The sequence below is a fragment of the Passer domesticus genome, unplaced genomic scaffold (assembly GCF_036417665.1).
Source record: "Passer domesticus isolate bPasDom1 unplaced genomic scaffold, bPasDom1.hap1 HAP1_SCAFFOLD_188, whole genome shotgun sequence".
Lineage (NCBI taxonomy): Eukaryota > Metazoa > Chordata > Aves > Passeriformes > Passeridae > Passer > Passer domesticus.
Window position 1 is genome coordinate 33,504 of NW_026989969.1, and position 19,050 is coordinate 52,553.

At 70.7% G+C, this 19,050-nt stretch overlaps 5 protein-coding genes across 5 annotated transcripts in view; 3 read left to right on the forward strand and 2 right to left on the reverse strand.

The window, feature by feature from the left end:
* PCOLCE (procollagen C-endopeptidase enhancer) overlaps nucleotides 1-1,317 on the forward strand; it is a 3,308-nt gene extending 1,991 nt beyond the window's left edge. Inside the window, 6 exon segments of the mRNA XM_064406297.1 lie at nucleotides 2-55; nucleotides 58-189; nucleotides 870-958; nucleotides 960-1,038; nucleotides 1,118-1,203; nucleotides 1,205-1,317. Coding sequence (XP_064262367.1) covers nucleotides 2-55; nucleotides 58-189; nucleotides 870-958; nucleotides 960-1,038; nucleotides 1,118-1,203; nucleotides 1,205-1,264 — 500 coding nt within the window. The 3' untranslated portion in view covers nucleotides 1,265-1,317.
* A 388-nt stretch (nucleotides 1,318-1,705) lies between these two features.
* Nucleotides 1,706-7,201, forward strand: LRCH4 (leucine rich repeats and calponin homology domain containing 4). The gene is given in 18 exon segments (XM_064406289.1): nucleotides 1,706-2,171; nucleotides 2,466-2,610; nucleotides 2,688-2,814; nucleotides 2,889-2,994; nucleotides 3,073-3,209; nucleotides 3,283-3,356; nucleotides 3,428-3,447; nucleotides 3,450-3,523; nucleotides 3,643-3,691; nucleotides 3,806-3,852; nucleotides 3,955-4,001; nucleotides 4,077-4,148; nucleotides 4,620-4,659; nucleotides 4,783-4,852; nucleotides 5,137-5,177; nucleotides 5,284-5,376; nucleotides 6,813-6,869; nucleotides 6,957-7,201. Coding segments are annotated over 18 exon segments (1,728 nt in total). The 5' UTR covers nucleotides 1,706-1,753; the 3' UTR covers nucleotides 7,068-7,201.
* Nucleotides 7,202-8,261: 1,060 nt separating this feature from the next.
* On the reverse strand, nucleotides 8,262-10,879 carry AGFG2 (ArfGAP with FG repeats 2). Its single transcript, XM_064406298.1, is given in 12 exon segments — nucleotides 8,262-8,479; nucleotides 8,553-8,605; nucleotides 8,700-8,759; nucleotides 8,867-8,938; nucleotides 9,022-9,198; nucleotides 9,470-9,539; nucleotides 9,654-9,903; nucleotides 9,976-10,058; nucleotides 10,061-10,093; nucleotides 10,174-10,267; nucleotides 10,505-10,536; nucleotides 10,538-10,879. Coding segments are annotated over 12 exon segments (1,329 nt in total). The 3' UTR covers nucleotides 8,262-8,416.
* Nucleotides 10,880-14,588: 3,709 nt separating this feature from the next.
* On the reverse strand, nucleotides 14,589-17,232 carry LOC135292046 (proline-rich protein 2-like). The gene is made up of 5 exons (XM_064406294.1): nucleotides 17,061-17,232; nucleotides 16,827-16,975; nucleotides 16,124-16,277; nucleotides 15,101-15,338; nucleotides 14,589-14,967 (listed from the first exon to the last, which is right to left on the reverse strand). Exons 3-5 carry the CDS (start codon nucleotides 16,273-16,275, stop codon nucleotides 14,731-14,733), a joined length of 627 nt encoding a protein of 208 aa, XP_064262364.1. The 5' UTR covers nucleotides 16,276-16,277; nucleotides 16,827-16,975; nucleotides 17,061-17,232; the 3' UTR covers nucleotides 14,589-14,730.
* LOC135292044 (TSC22 domain family protein 4-like) lies at nucleotides 17,078-18,986 on the forward strand. The gene is made up of 4 exons (XM_064406291.1): nucleotides 17,078-17,704; nucleotides 17,838-17,932; nucleotides 18,092-18,140; nucleotides 18,606-18,986. The coding sequence occupies exons 1-4, from the start codon at nucleotides 17,093-17,095 to the stop codon at nucleotides 18,969-18,971; spliced, it is 1,122 nt and encodes a 373-aa protein (XP_064262361.1). The 5' UTR covers nucleotides 17,078-17,092; the 3' UTR covers nucleotides 18,972-18,986.
* The last annotated feature ends 64 nt before the right edge of the window (nucleotides 18,987-19,050 follow it).

Here is a 19,050-nt window from a genome sequence, read left to right on the forward strand (position 1 = left end):
GGCTTCTCGGCCTCCTACACGCTGCGGACGGGGGCGGCGCGGCCGCGACCCCCGCCCCAAAACCCCGCGGGGCCCCCGGGGGGAAGGAGCCCCCCGCCCCCCGGGCCGAGCCCCCCACGGCCGCCCCCTGCCCGCAGCGCTGCCGCCGCGCCGGGACCCTGCAGAGCAACTTCTGCGGCAGCGACTTCGGTGAGGGGGGAACGGGCGGGGGCGCCCCGAAATGGGGCTGGGGGATCCCAAAATGGGGCTGGGGGCACCGGGATGGGGCTGGGGGGGGGCCGGGATGGGGCTGGGGGCGCGAAATGGGGCTGGGGGCGCCCCGAAATGGGGCTGGGGGGGGGCCCCAAAATGGGGCTGGGGGCGCCCTGAAATGGGGCTGGGGGAGCCCGAAATGGGGCGGGGGGCACCGGGATGAGGCTGGGGGCACCAAAATGGGGCTGGGGGGGCGCGAAATGGGGCTGGGGGCACCCTGAAATGGGGCTGGGGGCACCCCGGAATGGGGCTGGGGGGACCCGGGATGGGGCTGGGGGTGGGATGGGGCCGACGGGGGAAACTGAGGCAGGGAGCGGCAAAAATCATGAGGGGAAACTGAGGCACGGAGCACCTGAAAGGTTCTGGAGAATTCTCCCAAATCGTGAGGGGAAACTGAGGCAGGGAATGCTCAAAACTGAGGGGAAACTGAGGCACGAGTGCCCAAACTGTGAGGGGAAACTGAGGCAGGGAGTCTGGAGAATCCCCAGAACCAGCAGGGGAAACTGAGGCACGGGTGCCGAAAATCATGAGGGGAAACTGAGGCACGAGTGCCCAAACCGTGAGGGGAAACTGAGGCACGGAGCCCCAGCCCCGCTGACCCCTCCCCGTGCCCGCAGTGCTGGCCGGCACGGTGCGGGCGCTGTCGCGGGCCCCGGAGCCGGGCTGGGCCGCGCTCTCCGTGCTCGGCCTGCACAAGTGGGGGGCTCCGGGGGGTCCCCCCGCCCGCCGCGGGCTCCTCGCTGCGGCTGCAGCTGCCCTGCCGCTCCTGCCCGGCGCTCAGGAAAGGTGCGTGTGCCCGGGGGGCGCCCGCGGGGCCCGGCGCGCCCGGCCCGGCCCTGACGCCCCCTCCCCAAATCCCCCGCAGGCTCCAGCTACCTCCTGATGGGGCGGCTGGCGCCCGACGGGGCGGCCCTGCTGCCGCCCGACGCCTTCGCGGCGCCCTACCGGCCCCCAGCAGCACCCGCAGCTGCTGGGGAACCTCGGCAAGCGGCCGTGCCGCGGGACCCCCTGAGACCCCCGGGGCGACCCCCGGGGAGACCCCCGCCCGCCAATAAACGGTGCACAGACGGAGCGTGTGAGTGGAGGTGCTGCGGGGAGGGCGCCCGAGGGTCGCACTCAAAGGGAGACCCCGAGACTGGGGCTGGAAATGCGCCCCCTCCCCATTCTTGGGACCCCCCGCGTTTAAACGGCGCGGCGCCTTTAAGAGGGGAGGAGGGCGGGGCTGGGGGCTCGGGGCGTGGCCTCCGCGCCTTTCCTGCTTGTCAATCACTGCTGGTGGGTGGGGCCGCCACGCCCCCCGGCCGAGCGCGGGGTTTTTGTTGTCCCGCCTTCGCGCCCGACGCGATTGGTTGGATGCACGTCAATCTCCCGCCTCCTCGTTTTCCATTGGGCGCCGAGATGTTCGCGGGCGTTGCCAGGCAACGAGCTGCTCGCTGTCTCTCGCGATTGGTGGAGATTGTGCTCTAGCTGTGATTGGCTGCAGTTGGGCAGAGCCCCCACGATGCTTGACGACGATTGGTTCAACCTACCCGTCAATCAAGGAGCAAACTTCCGCACTTCTCCGGGCAGAGCCCCCCGCTCGCCCTCTCCGATTCGCCGCCTCCCGCGCGCCCCTTCTTCTGATTGGCTGCCGCCCTGGCCCCCGCCCCCGCGGCGGGGTCCGGAAGCGTCCCGGGCTCAGTCTGGCAGCGGCGGCCGCGGCGAGCGGAGCTCCGGGGCCGCCATGGCCGCGGCGGCGCTGGGGGCCGTCCCGGCCGAGCCGCCGCCGCCGCCGGGCCGCCTGCCCGGAGGAGCCGGCACTGAGCGCGCCCTGGAAGAAGCAGAGGCCTCCGGCACGCTCAGCCTGGCCGGCCGGCGGCTGCGCGCCTTCCCGGCGGCGGCGGCGCGGCGCTGGGACCTCAGCGACACCACCCAGGCCGGTGAGGCCGCGGCGGCTCCCGCGACCCTTCCCCTGAGCGCGGCGTCCCTCGGGGCGCTTCCCGGGCCGAGCTGCGGGTGCGCCGCCTCCCTGGGCGCGCCGCGGGGGCTGCCGGAGGCGGCGGGACGGGGCGAACCGGAGCGCCTGGTCCGGGCGGTCCGGCGGCTCCGGCTCCGCCGAGCTCCGGCCGGGCGGCTCGGGCTCCGTCCGCAGCGCTGTCCCTGGGTGTCCCCTGGCCTCGTTACTCCCCTTCCCTGAGGTTCCCTCCCCCGAGCGTGTCCCACCCGCTCCCCAGACCTGTCGCGGAACCGCTTCGGCGAGGTGCCGGAGGCCGCCTGCCGCCTGCCCTCGCTGGAGGGGCTCAGCCTGCACCACAACTGCCTGCGCAGCGTCCCGCCGGCCATCGCCAACCTGCAGGCCCTGGCACACCTGGACCTCAGGTACGCTCCGTGCCCTCGGGGAACCGCGGGCAGAGCGCTCCGGCAGCGCCCCGTGACCGCGCCGTGTCCGCCCGCAGCCGCAACCAGCTGAGCTCGCTGCCCGCCTGCCTGTGCCTGCTGCCCCTGCGCGTCCTCAACGCCAGCAACAACCGGCTGGCCGCGCTGCCGCCGAACCTGGGCGCCCTGCGCACGCTGCGGCAGCTGGTGAGCCTGGGCCGGGCCGCGGCCCCGCGCGGCAGCGCCCCGCCGCCCGCTGAGCGCCCCGTTCCGCCCCGCAGGACGTGGGCTCCAACCGGCTGCGGGCGCTGCCGCCGGGGCTGGGGCAGCTGCGGGCGCTGCGGGACCTCAGCGTGCGGCGGAACCAGCTGGCGGCGCTGCCCGACGGTGAGTGGGGCTCCTGTGGGGAGGGGGCTGCTGGAGCTCCCGCGGGGGGGATCCAGCGTGTCCCCCCCGCCCCGGCAGAGCTGTCGGAGCTGCCGCTGGTGCGGCTGGATTTCTCCTGCAACCGGGTGGTGGCGATTCCGCGCTGCTTCCGCCGGCTCCGGCACCTGCAGACGCTGCTGGCCGACAACAACCCGCTGCAGTTCCCCCCCGCCCAGGTGAGGGGGACCCCGGGGGGCACCCGCGACCCCCCCAAAACCCCCGGCTGAGCCCTCCGCGCCCCCTCCCCAGATCTGCCTGAAGGGCAAAGTCCACATCTTCAAGTACCTGGAAGCCGAGGCTGCCGCCCATGCTCCGCCGGCGTGGTAAGGGGGGGCTGGAGGAGGGGTTTTGGGGGGTTTTTGGGGGGTCTCTGAGCGCTGTGTGCCCCCCGCAGCCCCCCGGACGAGCCGTGTCCCTCCGGCAGAGGGGGGGGCTGGACTCCGGCTTCCACAGCGTGGACAGCGGCAGCAAGCGCTGGTCGGGGAACGAGGTGGGGATTTGGGGGCGTTTGGGGGGGATTTGGGGGCGTTTTGGGGGGGATTTGGGGGCGTTTCGGGGGGGATTTGGGGTGCCCCCCCACCCATTTTCCCTTCCTTGGCACCGTTTCAGTGCACGGAGGAATCCTCAGAGCAGGAGTCGAGACGAGTCCTTGGGGCAGGTGAGGGGAGGGGGATCCCCAGAGCCCCCCGGGACCCCCCGGCACCTTCTGGGGACCCCCTTGTCACCTTTTGGACCTTTTGGGGACCCCCTTGTCGCCCCCCTGTCCCCACAGCTGGCGACAGTGACCCGGAGCAGCTGGAGGAGCAGCCCTGGCCCGAGGTGATGTCCCCCCCCCACCCCTCTCTGATCCCCCCCCCTCTCGGGTTTTGGGGTCCCCCCACCCCAAATCCTGCCCCCCACCCCCTTTGTGTCCCCCCCCAGGAGCAGCAGAGCGGGACCCCCAGAGGTGACGCCCCCGAGGGCAGCAGGTGAGGGGCTGGGGGGTCTGGAGGGGGCTTTGGGGGGGTCTGGGGGGCTCTGACACCCCCTCACCGTCCCTGCAGGGGGGTCCCCAGCTGCCGGCGGCGCCCCAAGAACCCGGAGGGGCAAAGGGAGAGGGAGAGGAGCCGGGACAGGTAACGGGGTTTGGGAATGGGAATGGGAACTGGGAATGGGAATGGGAATTGGGGAGTGGGAATGGGAATGGGAATTGGGGAATGGGAATGGGAATTGGGGACTGGGAATGGGGGACTGGAATGGGAATTGGGGTTTGGGAACTGGGGTTTGGGAGTGGGAATGGGACTGGGAATTGGACGGGTACTGGGAAGGGAGTGGGACTGGGAACGGGGACTGGGAATGGGAATTGGGGTCAGGAACTGGAGACTGGGGGTTTGGGACTGGGAACCGTTTGGGACTGGGAACCGGGCACAGGGACTGGGGTTTGGGACTGGGGTCAGGGGCTGGGACTGGGGACGGGAATTGGGAATTGGGGTCAGGGACTGAGAACTGGGGATTGGGACTGGGGTTGGGGCTGGATTTGGGACGCTGGGGTGGGGTCAGGGGGCACAGGGCACCAGGGCCAGGCACTGGCTGCTGCCCCCCCACAGGACCCCCCCCCGGAGACCCCCCCCGACGGCGACGCTGACGGTGAGCACGCGGCCCTAATTAACGCGGCCCTAATTAACGCGGCCCTAATTAACGCGGCTCTGCCGCCCCTCGCCCGGGCTCGGCCCTAATTAACGGGACTCTTCATTCCCCTGCCTCCCCCAGGACCCCGGCGGAGCCCCCTGCAGCCCCCCAAAACCCAGCCCCCCCTCCTCCTGCAGTGCTGCCAAGGCAGGTAGGGCAGAGCGCCCCGAGACCCCTCCCCAAAACCCCCCTGAGACCCCTCCCCAAAACCCCCCTGTCCCCACCCCAAAACTCCCCCGAGACCCCTCCCCAAAACCCCCCTGAGACCCCTCCCCAGCCCCTGACCCCCCCAAATCTCCCCTCCCCAGTGTTCCCAGTCCCTCGTGTCCCCTCCCCAGTTCCCCCCAGCCCCCTGACCCCCCCAAATCTCCCCTCCCCAGTGCCCCCCAGTGCCCCCCAGTCCCCCCAGCCCCTGACCCCCCATGTCCCCCGCAGCCCCCCCGGACCCCGACCAGCTGATTGCCGAGGTGCGCCAGGTAACGCCCCCCCTCCCCTCCCCCCCCGGGTGTTTTGGGGGGCTCTGGGGCCCGTCCCCCGCCCTGAGCCGCCCGGGGGGGTCCCCGCGTGCCCCCCACCCCGCAGAGCCTGGAGGCGCTGCTGCAGCTGCGGCTGCCGGACGAGCTGGGGGACCCCGAGCTGCTGGGGCGCGTGGCGGCGCGGCTGCGGCCCTGGGCCGTGAGTGGAACACCCAAACTGACCCAAAACTGCCCTAAAACACCCCGAAACTGCCCCCTGAACCCTGAAACAACCCCCCTGCGGCCCTGGGCCGTGAGTGGAACACCCCGAAACTGCCCTGAAACACCCCAAAACACCCCAAAACTGACCCAAAACTGCCCTAAAACACCCCGAAACTGACCCAAAGCACCCCGAAACTGACCCAAAACTGACCCGTAACTGACCCCAAACCACCCCGAAACAGCGCGGCTGCGGCCCTGGGCCGTGAGTGGAACACCCCGAAACTGCCCTGAAACACCCCGAAACTGACCCAAAACACCCCGAAACCGACATAAAACACCCCAAACTGACCCCAAACTGACCCAAAACTGCTCTAAAACACCCCGAAACTGCCCCCTGAACCCTGAAACGACCCCTCTGCGGCCCTGGGCCGTGAGTGGAACACCCAAACTGACCCAAACTGCCCCCAAACACCCCGAAACTGACCCAAAACTGACCCGTAACTGACCCAAAACCACCCCGAAACAGCGCGGCTGCAGCCCTGGGCCGTGAGTGGAACACCCCAAACTGCCCTAAAACACCCCAAAACTGACCCCAAACTGACCCAAAACTGCCCTAAAACACCCCGAAACTGACCCAAAACTGCCCCCTGAACCAACCCCTCTGCGGCCCTGGGCCGTGAGTGCACCCCGAAACTGACCCAAAACTGACCCAAAACACCCCGAAACTGCCCTAAAAACACCCCAAAACTGACCCAAAACCACCCCGAAACAGCGCGGCTGCAGCCCTGGGCCGTGAGTGGAACACCCAAACTGACCCAAACTGCCCCCAAACACCCCGAAACTGCCCTAAAAACACCCCAAAACTGACCAAAAACACCCCAAAACTGACCCAAAACCACCCCGAAACAGCGCGGCTGCAGCCCTGGGCCGTGAGTGAAACACCCCAAAGTGACCCAAAACTGCCCTAAAAAACACCCCAAAACTGACCCAAAACTGCCCTAAAAACACCCCGAAACTGACCCCAAACTGACCCAAAACACCCCAAAAGTGACCCGAAACTGCCCCCCAAATTGCGAAACACCCCCCCAAACTACAAAACATCCCTCAAACCCCAAAACAGCCCCAAAACTGACCCAAAACACCCCAAAACTGACCCAAAACTGCCCTAAAACCACCCCAAAACTGACCCAAAACATCCCCTTGAACCCCAAACCCCCCCCAAACCCCAAAACCCCCCCAAACCCCCTTTTTAGCCCATGACCCCAACAATCACCCCCCTGCCCCCCATTTTTTTACCCCCTGACCCCCCCAAGCCCCCCCTAAACCCCCCCTGACCCCCAATCTTTGGCCCATGACCCCAACAATCACCCCCAGCCCCCCCTTTTTTTACCCCCCTGACCCCCAAGCCCCCCTGACCCCCCGTTTTCCCCCCAGAGCCCCCCCAGCCCCCGCCGGACGCCGCCGCCCTGCCGCCGCTCGGGGCTCCCCGAGGTACCGTTCATTTTTGGGGGGTGTTTAATTGGGGGGGGGGGGTCCCGCGCCCTCCCAGGGCTGACGCGGGGTCCCCCCCCGACCCAGGCGAAGCCCCCCGACCCCCGGCGCCCCCCGCCCGGGCTGCTCTTCGCCCTCTTCTACGGCCTCCTCATGGCGCTGCTCGTGGCCGCCCACCGCGCGCTCTTTGGCTGCTGAGGGACCCCCGGGAGGCCCCCCCAAAATCACGGGGAGCCCCCCCAGGACCTTGGGGGAACCCCCCGACCCCCTGGGGACCCCCAAACCCCCGTGGGGGTCCTGCCTTTGCACCTTTCCTTGCCCCCCCCCCCCCTTCTTTTCTTGTGCCTTAACGCTGGGGAAACTGAGGCAGGGAAAGGGGAGGGGCTGAACCCCTTGTGCACACCCCCCCCCCTTAATTATTGGTATTATGATTAATTATGATGAGTTATTATTATGAGTTTTATTATTATAATGAGCTGTCGCTATTATAATGAGGTATTATAATGAGTTGTTATACAGGACTGTGAGCATAATAAGTTAATTATTACAGTTAATTACGGTGAGAGAACACTAAAATGCGGATGACCAAAATTTATTGTAATTAATTATTATTAAAATTATTATATTTAACTACGATAGGGCTGTTACTCTAGTTATTATAACAATTTTGTTTCTGAGTGTGGGTACCCCCTCAAGATCCCACTTGGTACATCCCGGTCCCTTTGTGCCGCTCCGGTCAGGGCCGGGACCAAACCCTGGGGCGGGGGGTTCAGTCCTGCCCCTCTCTCGCTGCCAGCGCTCAGCTTTTTGTTTTTGTCCGTTTTCGCCCTTTCTGTGCCCAAAAGGGGACGCCCCCCCACCCCACCCCAGCTGTGCTGCGCTGCCCCGTGTCGCCCCCTCCCCAAAGCACCGCCGCTAACTCCGCCCTTCCCCGGCAGGTGCTGCAGGAGCCGAGCCCGGCCCGGGCCCCGCGGGGGCGGCTGGGGGCGCCCGTCCCCCCCCGGTGGCCCCGTTAATTCCCCTCCCCCGCCCCCGGTGCCCCCGTTAATTCCCCTCCGTTAATTCCCCAATCCCCCCCCAAATCGGGGGGTCCGGCGCCATCTTTGTTGAGGGCAGGCCGCCATGGCCGTGCCCTCAGCGGTGAAGCGCCGGTCGCCATCTTGGCTGAGGGCGGGTAGGGGGCTGTGGGGGCGCCATGTTTAATGAGGGCAAAACCGTGAGGGGGAGGCTTCGTCCATGGCCGCCATCTTTACCGGGGGCAAAACCGTGAGGGCAAAGCCGTGAGGGGAAAACCGTGAGGGGAAAACCGTGAGGGGAGCCCGTCCCGTGGCCGCCATCTTTACCGGGGCACAACCGTGAGGGGAACCCGACCCGTGAGGGCACAGCCGTGAGGGGAGCCCACCCCGTGAGGGCCCGGGGAGCTTTCAGCGGGACAGCGCCGTTTCTACCGGTCACGTATTAAACACCGCGATAAATCTCCCGGAACAAACCCAAAACCTGGTCCGGCGGAGGGGCGGGCGCTGCCGGGTCCCCCGGAGCAGCGGCGGTCATAGGAACGGGTTGGTGGCCCGGTGCCTGATGCCCAACGGCGCCGTCGGGGCCGGGACCGTCTGGGGGGGCACAAGCGGGGGTCAGCGGTGGGGAAAGGGGGTCCGGACCCCCGCCCCGAGCCCCGCTCCTCACCACGAAGGGGTTGGTGGAAGCTTTGGCAACGCCGAAGCCGCCGAAAGGCCAGCCTGGGGGGAAATGGGGAGGGGGTCAGTCGGGGGGGTGGGCAGTTTATATAGATATATAAATATATTTAACATTATTTAACCCCCCGGCTCTTACCATCGGCCTGGAAGGGGCTGGGGAAGCCCCCAGGAATGGGGGGCGAGGTGAAGGCAACACCTGAAAGAGGGGACAAAGGATTGGGACCCCCACCCTGGTCAGGAATGAGGGGCTGGGGGGGATCAGGGGGGTCCAGACCCCACCCTCGGGGTCTGGGGGTCACTCACCGGGGCCGCTGCTCTCGAAGGGGTTGGTGGAGGGTCTGGGGGCCACGGGGGCCGTGAAGGGGTTGGTGTATCCTGGGGGTGGGGGGGCACAGGTGTCACCCCCGAGCCCCCCCCTCACTTTGAGGGGTGGGAAATGGGGGTGAAGCCCGACTCACCCCCGTGGGGCAGCGCTGGGGGGTCACGGAGGGTCCCGAAGAGGCTGCAGGGGGAGGGGCAGCCGTGAGGGGGGAGGGGAGGGTCCTGCAGGGCTGGAAAGGTGTGGGGGGAGGGGCAGTACCTGGCAGAAGCTCCTCCCCCTGTGGGCGTGGCCACGCCCTGTGCAGCCACGCCTCCTGCAGGAGCAAGAGAGGAGCCATGGGGGGGGGGGTCCCAAAATTTCCCCCCTCCCCAGAAATTCCGGGCCTCTCAGGCTGCCACCAAATCCTTCCCCAATGTCCCCAGGGCTACCCAAGCCCTCTCCCCAGCACCCCACAGGGATGGGGAGACCCCCACCCCCTCACCCATCAATCCCAAAGATGTGGGTGGGGGGCACCAAACCCCTCCCTGGCCCCCACAGGGACCCCAAACCCTCTCCAGGAGCCCCGGGGGGGGGTCTCAGGGTACCTGTGGTGGTGGGGGGGCACAGCCCCCCCCAAACGGGGGTGCTCCAGCGCTGCTGCCGAAGGCGTCCAAACTGGGGGAAGGCAGACGGGGCTGGGGAGGGGCCTGCGGTCACTCGGGGGGCACCGTGCCCCCCAGTGCTCCATGGGGATGCTCCCCCAGAGCCCCCCGCTCACCAGGGAGGGGCGTGCGAAGGGGTCCCCCCCGATGTCAGCCAGCAGGTCGGCGCTGGCCTTGCCGGGCTGGGCGTGGCCCTGGGGGGGGCACGCGGCAGGGTCAGGGGGTGCCAGACCCCCGGGCACCCCTGCAAGGGGGCCCGCTCCCACCTGTGCCAGCGCCCCGGTGTCCCCGTGGAGGGGGCTGGGGGGGCCCCGGCTCTGCTGCGGCGCTCTGGGGGGGGCTTCACCTGCTCTTTGGCCGGCTCTGGTGCCACGTACCTGCCACGGGAGGGCAAAGCGTCGGCGGCGGGGGCTCACCTGCGCTAAAGGCGCCCCCAGCCCCTCTCCTACCATCGCTTCCTCTCGTATTTCTCCCGCAGGAACTCCTTCAGCCTCTGGGCGTCGCGGCAGTCGGGCAGCAGCGACGCGCGGGGGGGTCCAAGGTGCCGAGCCAGACCCTCCTGCAGGCCTGGGGGCGTTGAGGAGGGGTCGTGGGGACGCGGGCAGGGTGGGACGGAGAGGGCAGGGACCCCCCAGGCGCCGCCTCACCTCATTGCCGCGCGCCTGCAGGAACAGCACCTCGGCCTCGCTGAACGTCGTCATGGAGATGGACTTGACGCGGTGGGGGGGGTTCAGCCCCCGCCTGCGTGGGGATTCGGGGGGTCAGCGCCCCGCCCTGAGCGCGTAAACACCCAAAATTCAGCTTTTTTCTCCCAAAAAACAACCCCAGCGTGCGAAGCCACGTGCCGCGGCCACGCCCCCTCCACTAAGCCCCGCCCCAAGGGAGCAGACATGAATGGAAGCCCCGCCCACCGCGCTCAGGTGTAAATGAGCCCCGCCCCCCGGCCCCGCCCTCAGCCCTCGGCCCCGCCCCGCTCACAGCGCCCCCGAGCAGCCGGTGCACACGAGGCTTGCCCACGCTGATGTCCACGTAGGTGACGCCGCGCTGGCCGCACTCGAAGCAGAGCCGGTTGGCGGGAACCGCGCTCACCAGCTCCCGCACCCGCCGGCACCAAACCTCGGCCTCCGCGGTCCCGGCCCGCGCTGCCCCTGCGGGCCCCGGGGCCTCCGCCGGGCCCGGTGCCGCCGCCGCCGCTGCCCGCCGCCATCTTCCCGCTCCCGCGGGCCCCGCCCCCGCCGCCGCGGCGCCGCCGCTGATTGGCCGCGCGCGGCGCGCGGCGCCCCCTGGCGTCCCGCGCGCCCCTCTCCCCGCTCCCTGAGGGGACTCGGCGGCCCTCAGCGGGAAACGCCTCATTTTGGGCAGGATTCACGGGAAAACGGCACTTCCCACCACCACAAACAGCACTTTCCACCTGCAGGAACAACGTCTGCCCTCCTCCCGCTGGGAGCTCTGCGGGTCTCCCGTCTCTGGCGCTTCCCGCCCTTTCAGCGCCTCTCTGAGGGGACTCGGCGGCCCTCAGCGGGAAACGCCTCATTTTGGGCAGGTTTGACAGGAAAACGGCAAAACGGCACCTTCCGCCACCAAAACCGGCCTTTTCCACCACCGAGAGCAGGATTTTGCGGCACCGAAACCTATTTAGGGCAGTTTGGTCCCGAATCCCCCTCCGAGCACGTCGTGAGGGGCTGCAGGGGGGGTCCAGTCCCATTTTTGGGGATCCCTGTCCAATTTTTAGGGGGTCCCAGTCCATTTTTGGGGATCCCTGTCCCATTTTTAGGGGGTCCCAGTCCCGTTTTTAGCGGGTCCCAGTCCCATTTTTGGGGGGATCCCATTCCCATTCTTAGAAAGGTCCCAGTCCCATTGTTGGGGCTGTCTCAGCCCCATTTTTGGGGAGTCTCAGTCCCATTTTTGGGGGATCCCAATCCCATGTTTAGTGAGGTCCCAGTCCCATTATTGGGGCTGTCTCAGCCCTATTTTTGGGGTGATCCCACTCCCGTTTTTACAGGGATCCCAGCCCCATTTTTGGGGGGATCCCAGTCCTATTTTTGGGGGTGTCTCAGTCCAATTCTGGGGGATCCCATTCCCTTTTTTAGTGAGGTCCCACTCCCATTTTGGGTATTCCCGCTCCCATTTTTGGGGTGGCCTCAGCCCTATTTTTGGGGGGTCTCAGTCCCATTTTGGGGGGATCCCACTCCCCATTTTTTGGGGTGTTCCCACTCCCATTTTTGGGGGGTCCCAGCCCCATTTTTGGGGGGGTTTCAGTCCCATTTTTGGGGGGGATCCCGCTCCCATTTTTGGGGTGGCCTCAGCCCTATTTTGGGGGGGTCTCAGTCCCATTTTGGGGGGATCCCACTCCCATTTTTTGGGTGCTCCCGCTCCCATTTTTGGGGTGTTCCCGCTCCCAATTTTGGGGGGTCCCCAGTCCCATTTTTGGGGGGATCCCACTCCTATTTTTGGGTGTTCCCGCTCCCATTTTTTGGGGGCTCCCAGCCCCATTTTTGGGGGGTCACAGTCCCATTTTGAGGTGTTCCCGCTGCCATTTTTGGGGGGGGCTCAGTCCCATTTTTGGGGGGATCCCCACTCCCATTTTTTGGGTGCTCCCCGCTCCCAATTTTGGGGGCTCCCAGTCCCCCCAGCAAGCCCATCTCCAGCTGCATCTCTCTTTAATAGTGCACAGAACCACGTTACAAAACCCCCCCCGTCCCCACGACCCCCCCCCACACCGGGGCCCCCCGGACCCCGCGGGGACGAAGGCAATTCTGGTAACGGGGGGCACGGGGGGGGGGATGAGGCACAGAGGGCCTGGGGGGGAGTCCCAGGAAAGGGTTGGGGGGAGCCCCGTGCCCCCCCCCGTGGTCCCCCACCCCAAATCCCAGAGGAGACCCCCCCTCCCCTCTCACACCCCCCCCCTCCCCACGCTGGGGGGCCCCCCTCCCCCCCTCCCCACAGGCCGCACTGCGGACCCCCGGAGCGGAACCCCCCGCCCGGCCCCCGCTCGATGCAACCCCCATAAATACCCCCCCCAATAAAATACATTGCAAAGCAGTTACAGCACCCTCCCCTCTCGGGGGGGCTGCGCGCCCCCCGGCAGGGCTGGACCCCCCCCCCTCGGCTCGCAGGGGGGGGCTGCTCCCCCCATTTTGGGGGCTCGGCACCCCCTCAGTGGGGGCCACCCCCTGTAATTTTTGGGGGTGGTTTTTTTTTTTTTGCCCCATTTTTGAGGTGTTTTTTTTTTTTCCCGCCCCATTTTTGGGGTGGTTTTTTTTTTTTGCCCACCCCCCTTGATTTTTGGGGTCCCTCCTATGGGGGTCTCCATTATGTTCGGAGTGTCCCCCCCCCCTTTTATTTACAGGGGGGGCTCAACAGACCATAAACCCCCCCCCCCATTTCCCCCCAACCCGGCCCAGCCGTGTCGCCCCCCCCCTCCCCACTTGAGGACCCCCCCCCAATTCCATCCTCAGCAGCCCCCCCTGGCCGGGGTGGGGGGGGGGCGGCAGGATTTGGGGTGCTCCAGGCACCCCAAAGCGGGGGCGGGGGGGGTCAGATGGCGGTGTCCCAGAGCACGGCGTGGGGCCGGCGGGCCGGGGGCGTCCCGGGGGGCGGCGGGGGCGGGGGGCGGCCCTCGGGGGGGTTCCCCCCCTTTCCAGGCGTGGGGGGGCGGGCAGGGGGGGGCAGGCTGTCCTGCTTGCACAGCCCCCCCCCCCCCGCCCCCCCCGCGCCTTGATCTCGGTGCAGACGCAGCGCTTGCGCTCGATCACCTCCTGCAGCTGCCCGTCCCGCGGGCCGGGGGCGCCGCGGGGAAGCCCCCCAAGCCCCCCGGGGCCGGGCAGCCCCCCGGACAGCGGGCCGCGACGAGGGGGGGCCCCGCGGCAACGGGGGGGGCCCCGGCCTGGCGGACCCCCGAGGTGGAGGCGGAGCGGCCCAGGCGGGGGACCCCCGGGCAGCTCTGCGAGGGGAGGGGGAGAGGGGCGTCAGGGGACACTCAGGGGTCACCCCCACTCTGTCACCCCCAGTGTCACCCCTTGTGCCACCCCCAGCCACCCCTGTGTCACCCCCTGCCCACCCGGGGTCACCCCCGGGGTCACCCCCACAGTGCCACTCCCCCTTGTGTCACCCCCCAGGGGTCAGCCCCTCCTCCCCCACCCCGTATCCCTTTGGTCACCTCCTGTCCCCGTGTCCCCCCCGATGTCCCCACCTGCCCTGCAGTCTCCCCACCCCCTCAGATGTGTCCCCAGGTGTGTCCCAGGTGTGTCCCCACCTGTCCCACAATGTCCCCACCCCCCCCAGGTGTGTCCCCAGCTCTGTCCCCCCCTGTCCCGCACTGTCCCCCCCCGTGTCCCCCCCCCATCCGGCACTGTCCCCACACTGTCCCCAGGTGTCCCAGAGCGCGTACCGGCGGGCTCTCCCGCAGGCGGGGAAGGTCTGGCAGGGCACGGGGGGCCCGGGCCGCCCCCGGGGCCCCTCGGCGCGCACGGGGATCCCCGAGGGGGGGCGGGGCCCGCGCCCGCCCCGCCCCGCTCCTCCCGGGGCGGCTCCGGCGCCTCTGCCAAAAAAGGGGAAAGGGGGCGTGTCAGCCCCGCCCGGGGGCGTGGCCCCGCCGCCAGCCCCGCCCCTCCCCTGTCACTCACTCTCGGGCTCCTTCCCGCGCCGGGCGGAGGCTCCGCCCCCCCGCCCGAAGGGGGCGGCTCCTCCTCGCGGGCGAGGGCGGGGCGGCCGAGGCCACGCCCCCGCGCAGGCTCTCGTAGGCGGGCGGGCGCTTGCCGGGGGGCGGGGCTTCGGCGGAGGGCGGGAGGGGCAGCGGGCCGAGCCCCGCCCCCCCGCGCTCGCGCCCCGCCCCCCCCGGCGCGTGGTGCGGGGGGGAGGGGCGTGGAGTGGCTGCGCGGCGCGGGCGGGGGGCGGGGCCTCGCGGCGCGAGGGGAGGGGCAGGCGCGAGGCGCCCTCGGGGGGCGGGGCCAGCGGCGGGGGGCGGGGCGGCAGCAGGTTGGGGAAAGGGGGGCGGGATGGGGGCGGGGCCGGAGAAGGGGGCGTGGCCGACGAAAGGGGCGCGGCCGGCGTGAGGGGCGTGCCCGGAGAAAGGGGCGTGTCCGCTGTAGGGGGCGTGGCCGGAGTGCGGCGCGGGGCCGCCGAAGGGGGCGTGCCCGCCGAAGGGGGCGTGCCCCGCGAAAGGGGCGTGGTCCCGGCCCCTCCCCCGCCGGGCAGGGGGCAGCTCATCTCCTCGTAAATGGCCTCGGGCTCCTCGGCGGGGGCGGGGGGGCGCCGCCCCGGGCCCCGCCCCGCGGCGGGGGTCGCCCCCACGGCGCCCCCCGGGCGTCCCCCACCATCTCGATGTACACCGGCTCCTCCGGCTCGGCCGGGGGGGGCCCCGCAGGACAGCCGGGTCTGGGGGGCTGCGCGAACGGCTTCAGGGGCGGGGGTCTGCCGCACGCAGCCCCCCCGGGGGGCTCCTGCGGTGGGGGGGGGGCAGGGGGTCAGGGCGTGTCCCCCGACCCCCGCTGTGCCCTCCCTGACACCCAAAACCCCGCCCCGCCCGACCCCCCCCCGCTGCCCCCAGCCCCAATTCGTGCTGGCTCCACTCACCCCCTCTCTTGGCGGGCGGCGCCTCCAGGCCGCGCCCCTCGGGGGGTCCCGAGCGGGGCGCCGGGGGCCGCAGGGGCCCCCCCGGGTCGGGGAGCCCCACGGCGTGGCAGGAGAGCGAGCGGGGGGGCCATGCCGGGGGCGCAGGGCCGGGGGCCGCGCTCCTGCGGCGCCGGCAGCGTCAGGAAGCCCACCCGCAGCGGGCGCCGCAGGGACCCCCCCCTCCCGCGCCTTGGGGACCCTGCGGGGGGGGACACGGCGCTCAGGGACGCCCCCGGCTCTGGGGACACCCCCCACGGCCCCCCCGGGATCCCCGGGGGACTCGCGGGGGAATGGGGGTGCAGAGGGTGGGCCGAGGGTCTCGCGGTCAGTGGGTGGCATTGGGGGTCATGGGACGGGGCGGGGGTCCCAGGGTCCCCCCCAGGGGTGAGTTGGGGGTCTCTCGGGAGTCCTGAGGGGCTGGGCGGCCTCCCAGGGTGGTCCTGGGGGACCCCAATGTTCCCTAAGGGTGGTCCTGGGGCTACCAATGTCCCCTCAGAGTGGTCCAGGGACTCCCTGTGTGCCCTGGGGGTGGTCCAGGGCAGTCTGGGGGCTATGAGAGCCCCGTAAGAGCAGCCCAGAGTGATCCTGGCGCTCCCAGTATCCCCTCAGAGTGGTCCAGGGTGGTCCCAGTGTCCCCTGGGTGTAGTCCAGGGTGGTCCTGAGGCTCCCAGTGTCCCCTCAGGGTGGTCTTGGGGCTCCCAGTGCTCTCTAAAGGTGGTCCAGGGATTCTCTGTGTCCCCTGAGGGTGGTCCTGAGCCTCCCGTTGTCCCCTCAGAGGGGTCCAGGCTGGTCCTGGGGCTCCTGGGGTACTCTGGGGGTGGTCCAGGGGCTACCAATGTCCCCTCAGAGTGCTCAAGGGTGGTCCCAGTGTCCCCCGAGGGTGGTCCTGGGCCTCCCGTTGTCGCCTGCGGGCGCTCCCCGGGCTCCTGCCCTCCCCCCGGGCCACCCCGGCCTGGTCCCCTGGTCCCCCCCGGTGCCGCTCACCCCTTGCGCGGCTCCTCGTCGCGGGGCCGCCACTCGGGCCGTCCCTTGCGCTGCAGCAGGCTCACGGCGGCGGCGGCGGGCGGCCGCTCCTCGCCCAGGCGCAGCAGGGCGGCGGCGGCGGCCGCCAGCTCCGACCGCGGGGGGGCGCTCATGGCTGGGGGGCGGGGCTTCAGACCCCGCCCCCCGCCCCCCCCCCCACTGCTCCGGGACCCCCGAGGGCTGCGACCCCCCCTCAAACCCCCCCAGACCCCCCCCGGGACCCCCGAGTGCTGCGACCGCCCCCAGAACCCCGGGACCCCCCCCCCGGGACCCCCGGGGGCTGCGACCCCCCCCCAGAACCCTCCCGAGACCACTCCCCAACCCCCCCCCGGGACCCCCGAGTGCTCCGACCCCCCCTCAACCCCCCCCAGACCCCCCCCGGGACCCCGCCCGGGACCCCCGAGTGCTCCGAACCCCCCCAGCCCCGCCCGGGACCCCTCCCTTGGCCGCCCCCCCCCCCAAACCCCGACCCCCCTCCCCGACAGCAGCCCCGAGCCCCCTCCCCAAGCCCCCCAGGACCCCCTCCCCACCCCGAGCCTGCTCCCCCTCCCCCCCAGGGGCGCCCCCCGACCCCTCCCCCGTGATGCCCCAACCCTCCCCCACCCACCGAGGGACCCCCGGAGCTGGGGACCCCCCCCAGCCCAGCGACCCCCGCCCCCGGTACCTGCCGCTCTCTCGGGGGTCCCACGGTTCTGTGTGGGGGGGGGGGGGAATCCTGCGCCGCACCCCCCCCCCCCACCGCCGCCAGCACGGCCGGGCCCGGGCCGGGGGCTCACGGGGGGCGCCGGCCCATGGCGGGGGGGGTCTAGCGGCCTGCGGGGGAGGGGCAGCGGGGGTCACCGGGCGCGGGAGGGGCCGCGGGCCCTCCCCCGCCGCCACCCCTCCCCTCCGCCCTCACCGGCCGCTCCCGCCTCCCGCTCGCGCCGCTCCATGGCCGCTGACGCAGCGTCCGGCGCGCGCCGCCGCCGCCGCGGCGCCCCCTGGCGGCCCGGAGGACCCGGCCGTCACGCGGCGGCGGGGCGTGGCTCCGCGCGAGCGGGGCGTGGTTTCACCCCGAGGGGAGGCGTGGCCTGGGGCGGCACCGCCTTAAAGCGCGGCGCCGCTTCCGCTTCCCGCTTCCGGGTGCCGCCGCCGCCGCCGCCGCCGCCGGTAACGGCTCCGGGCCGGCCCCGCCATGTTCCTCCTCCTCCTCCCGCCGCCGCCGCCCCCATGAGCCGCAAGAAAAGCGGCTTCGCCATCACCAGCGTCCGCGGCGGCAGCGCGGCCGCGCCCGCCGATGCCTCCGGTGCCGCCTCCGGTGCCGCCGCCGCCGCCCCCGCGCCCTCCGGCAGCCCCGGCGGCTCCCGCTTCCGCCTGGTGCGGCTGCTGCCGCCGGGCGAGGCGCTGCGGCGGGGCCGCTGGCTGTGCCGCGACTTCTACGAGCGGGAGGCGGCGGCGGGGCGCGGCGGGGGGAGGGTCCCGGTGTCGCTGGGGGCGCCCCGGGCCGGCCCCGCCCCCCCCCGCCCGCGCTCGCTCGGGGCCTTCGCGGAGCTCGTGCAGCAGGTGAGGGGGCGGGGCGGGGCGGGGTGGACACGCCCCCTTTGGGACCCCTCCTCAAACCCTCCTGGCCACGCCCCGGGGCGGGGCTAGGGTGACCACGCCCCTTTTGGTACCCCTCAACCCCGTGCTTTTTCAGGCCCTGCCCCCCAAGCCGCCCTCGCCACGCCCCGGGGGCGGGGCCGAGCTCAGCGCGCGGCTGGGATTGGCTGGCGAGGAGAGCGAGGAGGAGGGGTAAGGCGGGACTTCCGGTGGGGGGCGGGTCTTGGGAGGTGTGAGGGAGGGGCCCGGGCACCCCTCCCCCACCCCGGGGAAGGGGAAGGGAAGGGGGGAGGGGTGGTGTCTGTCTGTCTGTCTGTCCGTCCGTCCGTGTGACCCCGGCCTCGCCCCCAGCGCCGGCAGCGGCGTCAGCGCCATCGACAACAAGATCGAGAGGGCCATGGTGAGGGGACATGGCGGCAGGGGTCCTGGAAGGGGGGTGGGAGGGAGGAACTGGGGGATTGGGGTTCTGGGAGGGGGCTGACGGGTCCTGGAAGGGATGATTTGGGGGCCTTGGGGTCCTGGAAGGGAGGAGTTGGTGGGTTTGGGGTCCTGGGAGGGAGAGGTCAGGGGGTTCAGGGTCCTGGAAGGGACACATCAAGGGGCTTGGGGTCCTGAGATGGGGGTGATGGGTCCTGGAAGGGAGGTACCAGAGGGATAGAGATCCTGGAAGGGGGGTGTGGGGGCACTGGGGGTCCTGGAAGGGAGGTAGCAAGGTGTTCAGGGTCCTGGAAGGTGGCTGTGAGGGGGTCCCGGGTCCTGGAAGGGAGGAACTGGGTGGCTTGGGGTCTTGGAAGGGAGGAACTGGGTGGATAGGGGTCCTGGAAGGGGGTGTGGGAGCCCTGACGCGTCCCTGGCGCGCCCCCAGGACCTGGTGAAGTCGCACCTGCTGCTGGCGGTGCGGGAGGAGGTGGAGGCGCTGCGGGAGCAGATCCGGGAGCTGACGCGAGCGCCGCGCGGCGCTGGAGAGGGAGAACCGCCTGCTGCGGGCGCTGGCCACGCCGCGGCAGCTGGCCCGCCTGCCCGCGCCGCCGCCGCCGCCGGGGCCGCCCTGAGCGGGGGGACCCCGCCGGGGGTCCCGGGGAGGGTCCCGGGGGTCTCGGGGGGCGGCGCTGCTGCTGACCGCCAGGAAAGGACGGAGCGCCGCCGCCCTTCCTGCGCGATTTGGGGCCTTTTTTTAATAAACCCGCGATTTTTACAGCACGGGGGAGGAGCCGTGGTCATTTTGGGGTGAATTCCGGTGATTTGGGGGCGGTCGGTGAGGGGCGGGATTCGAACCCGCGGCCTCGGGAGGGGCCGCGCGCCATCTTGGG

Bases quoted from the DNA above. Each gene is read 5' to 3' on its own strand.
- LOC135292044 (XM_064406291.1), top strand. From the start codon at position 17,093: ATGGCCGCTGACGCAGCGTCCGGCGCGCGCCGCCGCCGCCGCGGCGCC. The intron at 17,705-17,837 runs GTGAGGGGGCGG...GTGCTTTTTCAG, and splicing joins TCGCGGAGCTCGTGCAGCAG to GCCCTGCCCCCCAAGCCGCC. The intron at 18,141-18,605 runs GTGAGGGGACAT...GCGCGCCCCCAG, and splicing joins ACAAGATCGAGAGGGCCATG to GACCTGGTGAAGTCGCACCT.
- LOC135292046 (XM_064406294.1), bottom strand. From the start codon at position 16,275: ATGAGCGCCCCCCCGCGGTCGGAGCTGGCGGCCGCCGCCGCCGCCCTG. The intron at 15,339-16,123 runs GTGAGCGGCACC...CCCCCCCCGCAG, and splicing joins GACGAGGAGCCGCGCAAGGG to GGTCCCCAAGGCGCGGGAGG. The intron at 14,968-15,100 runs GTGAGTGGAGCC...CCCCCACCGCAG, and splicing joins GCCGCCCGCCAAGAGAGGGG to GAGCCCCCCGGGGGGGCTGC.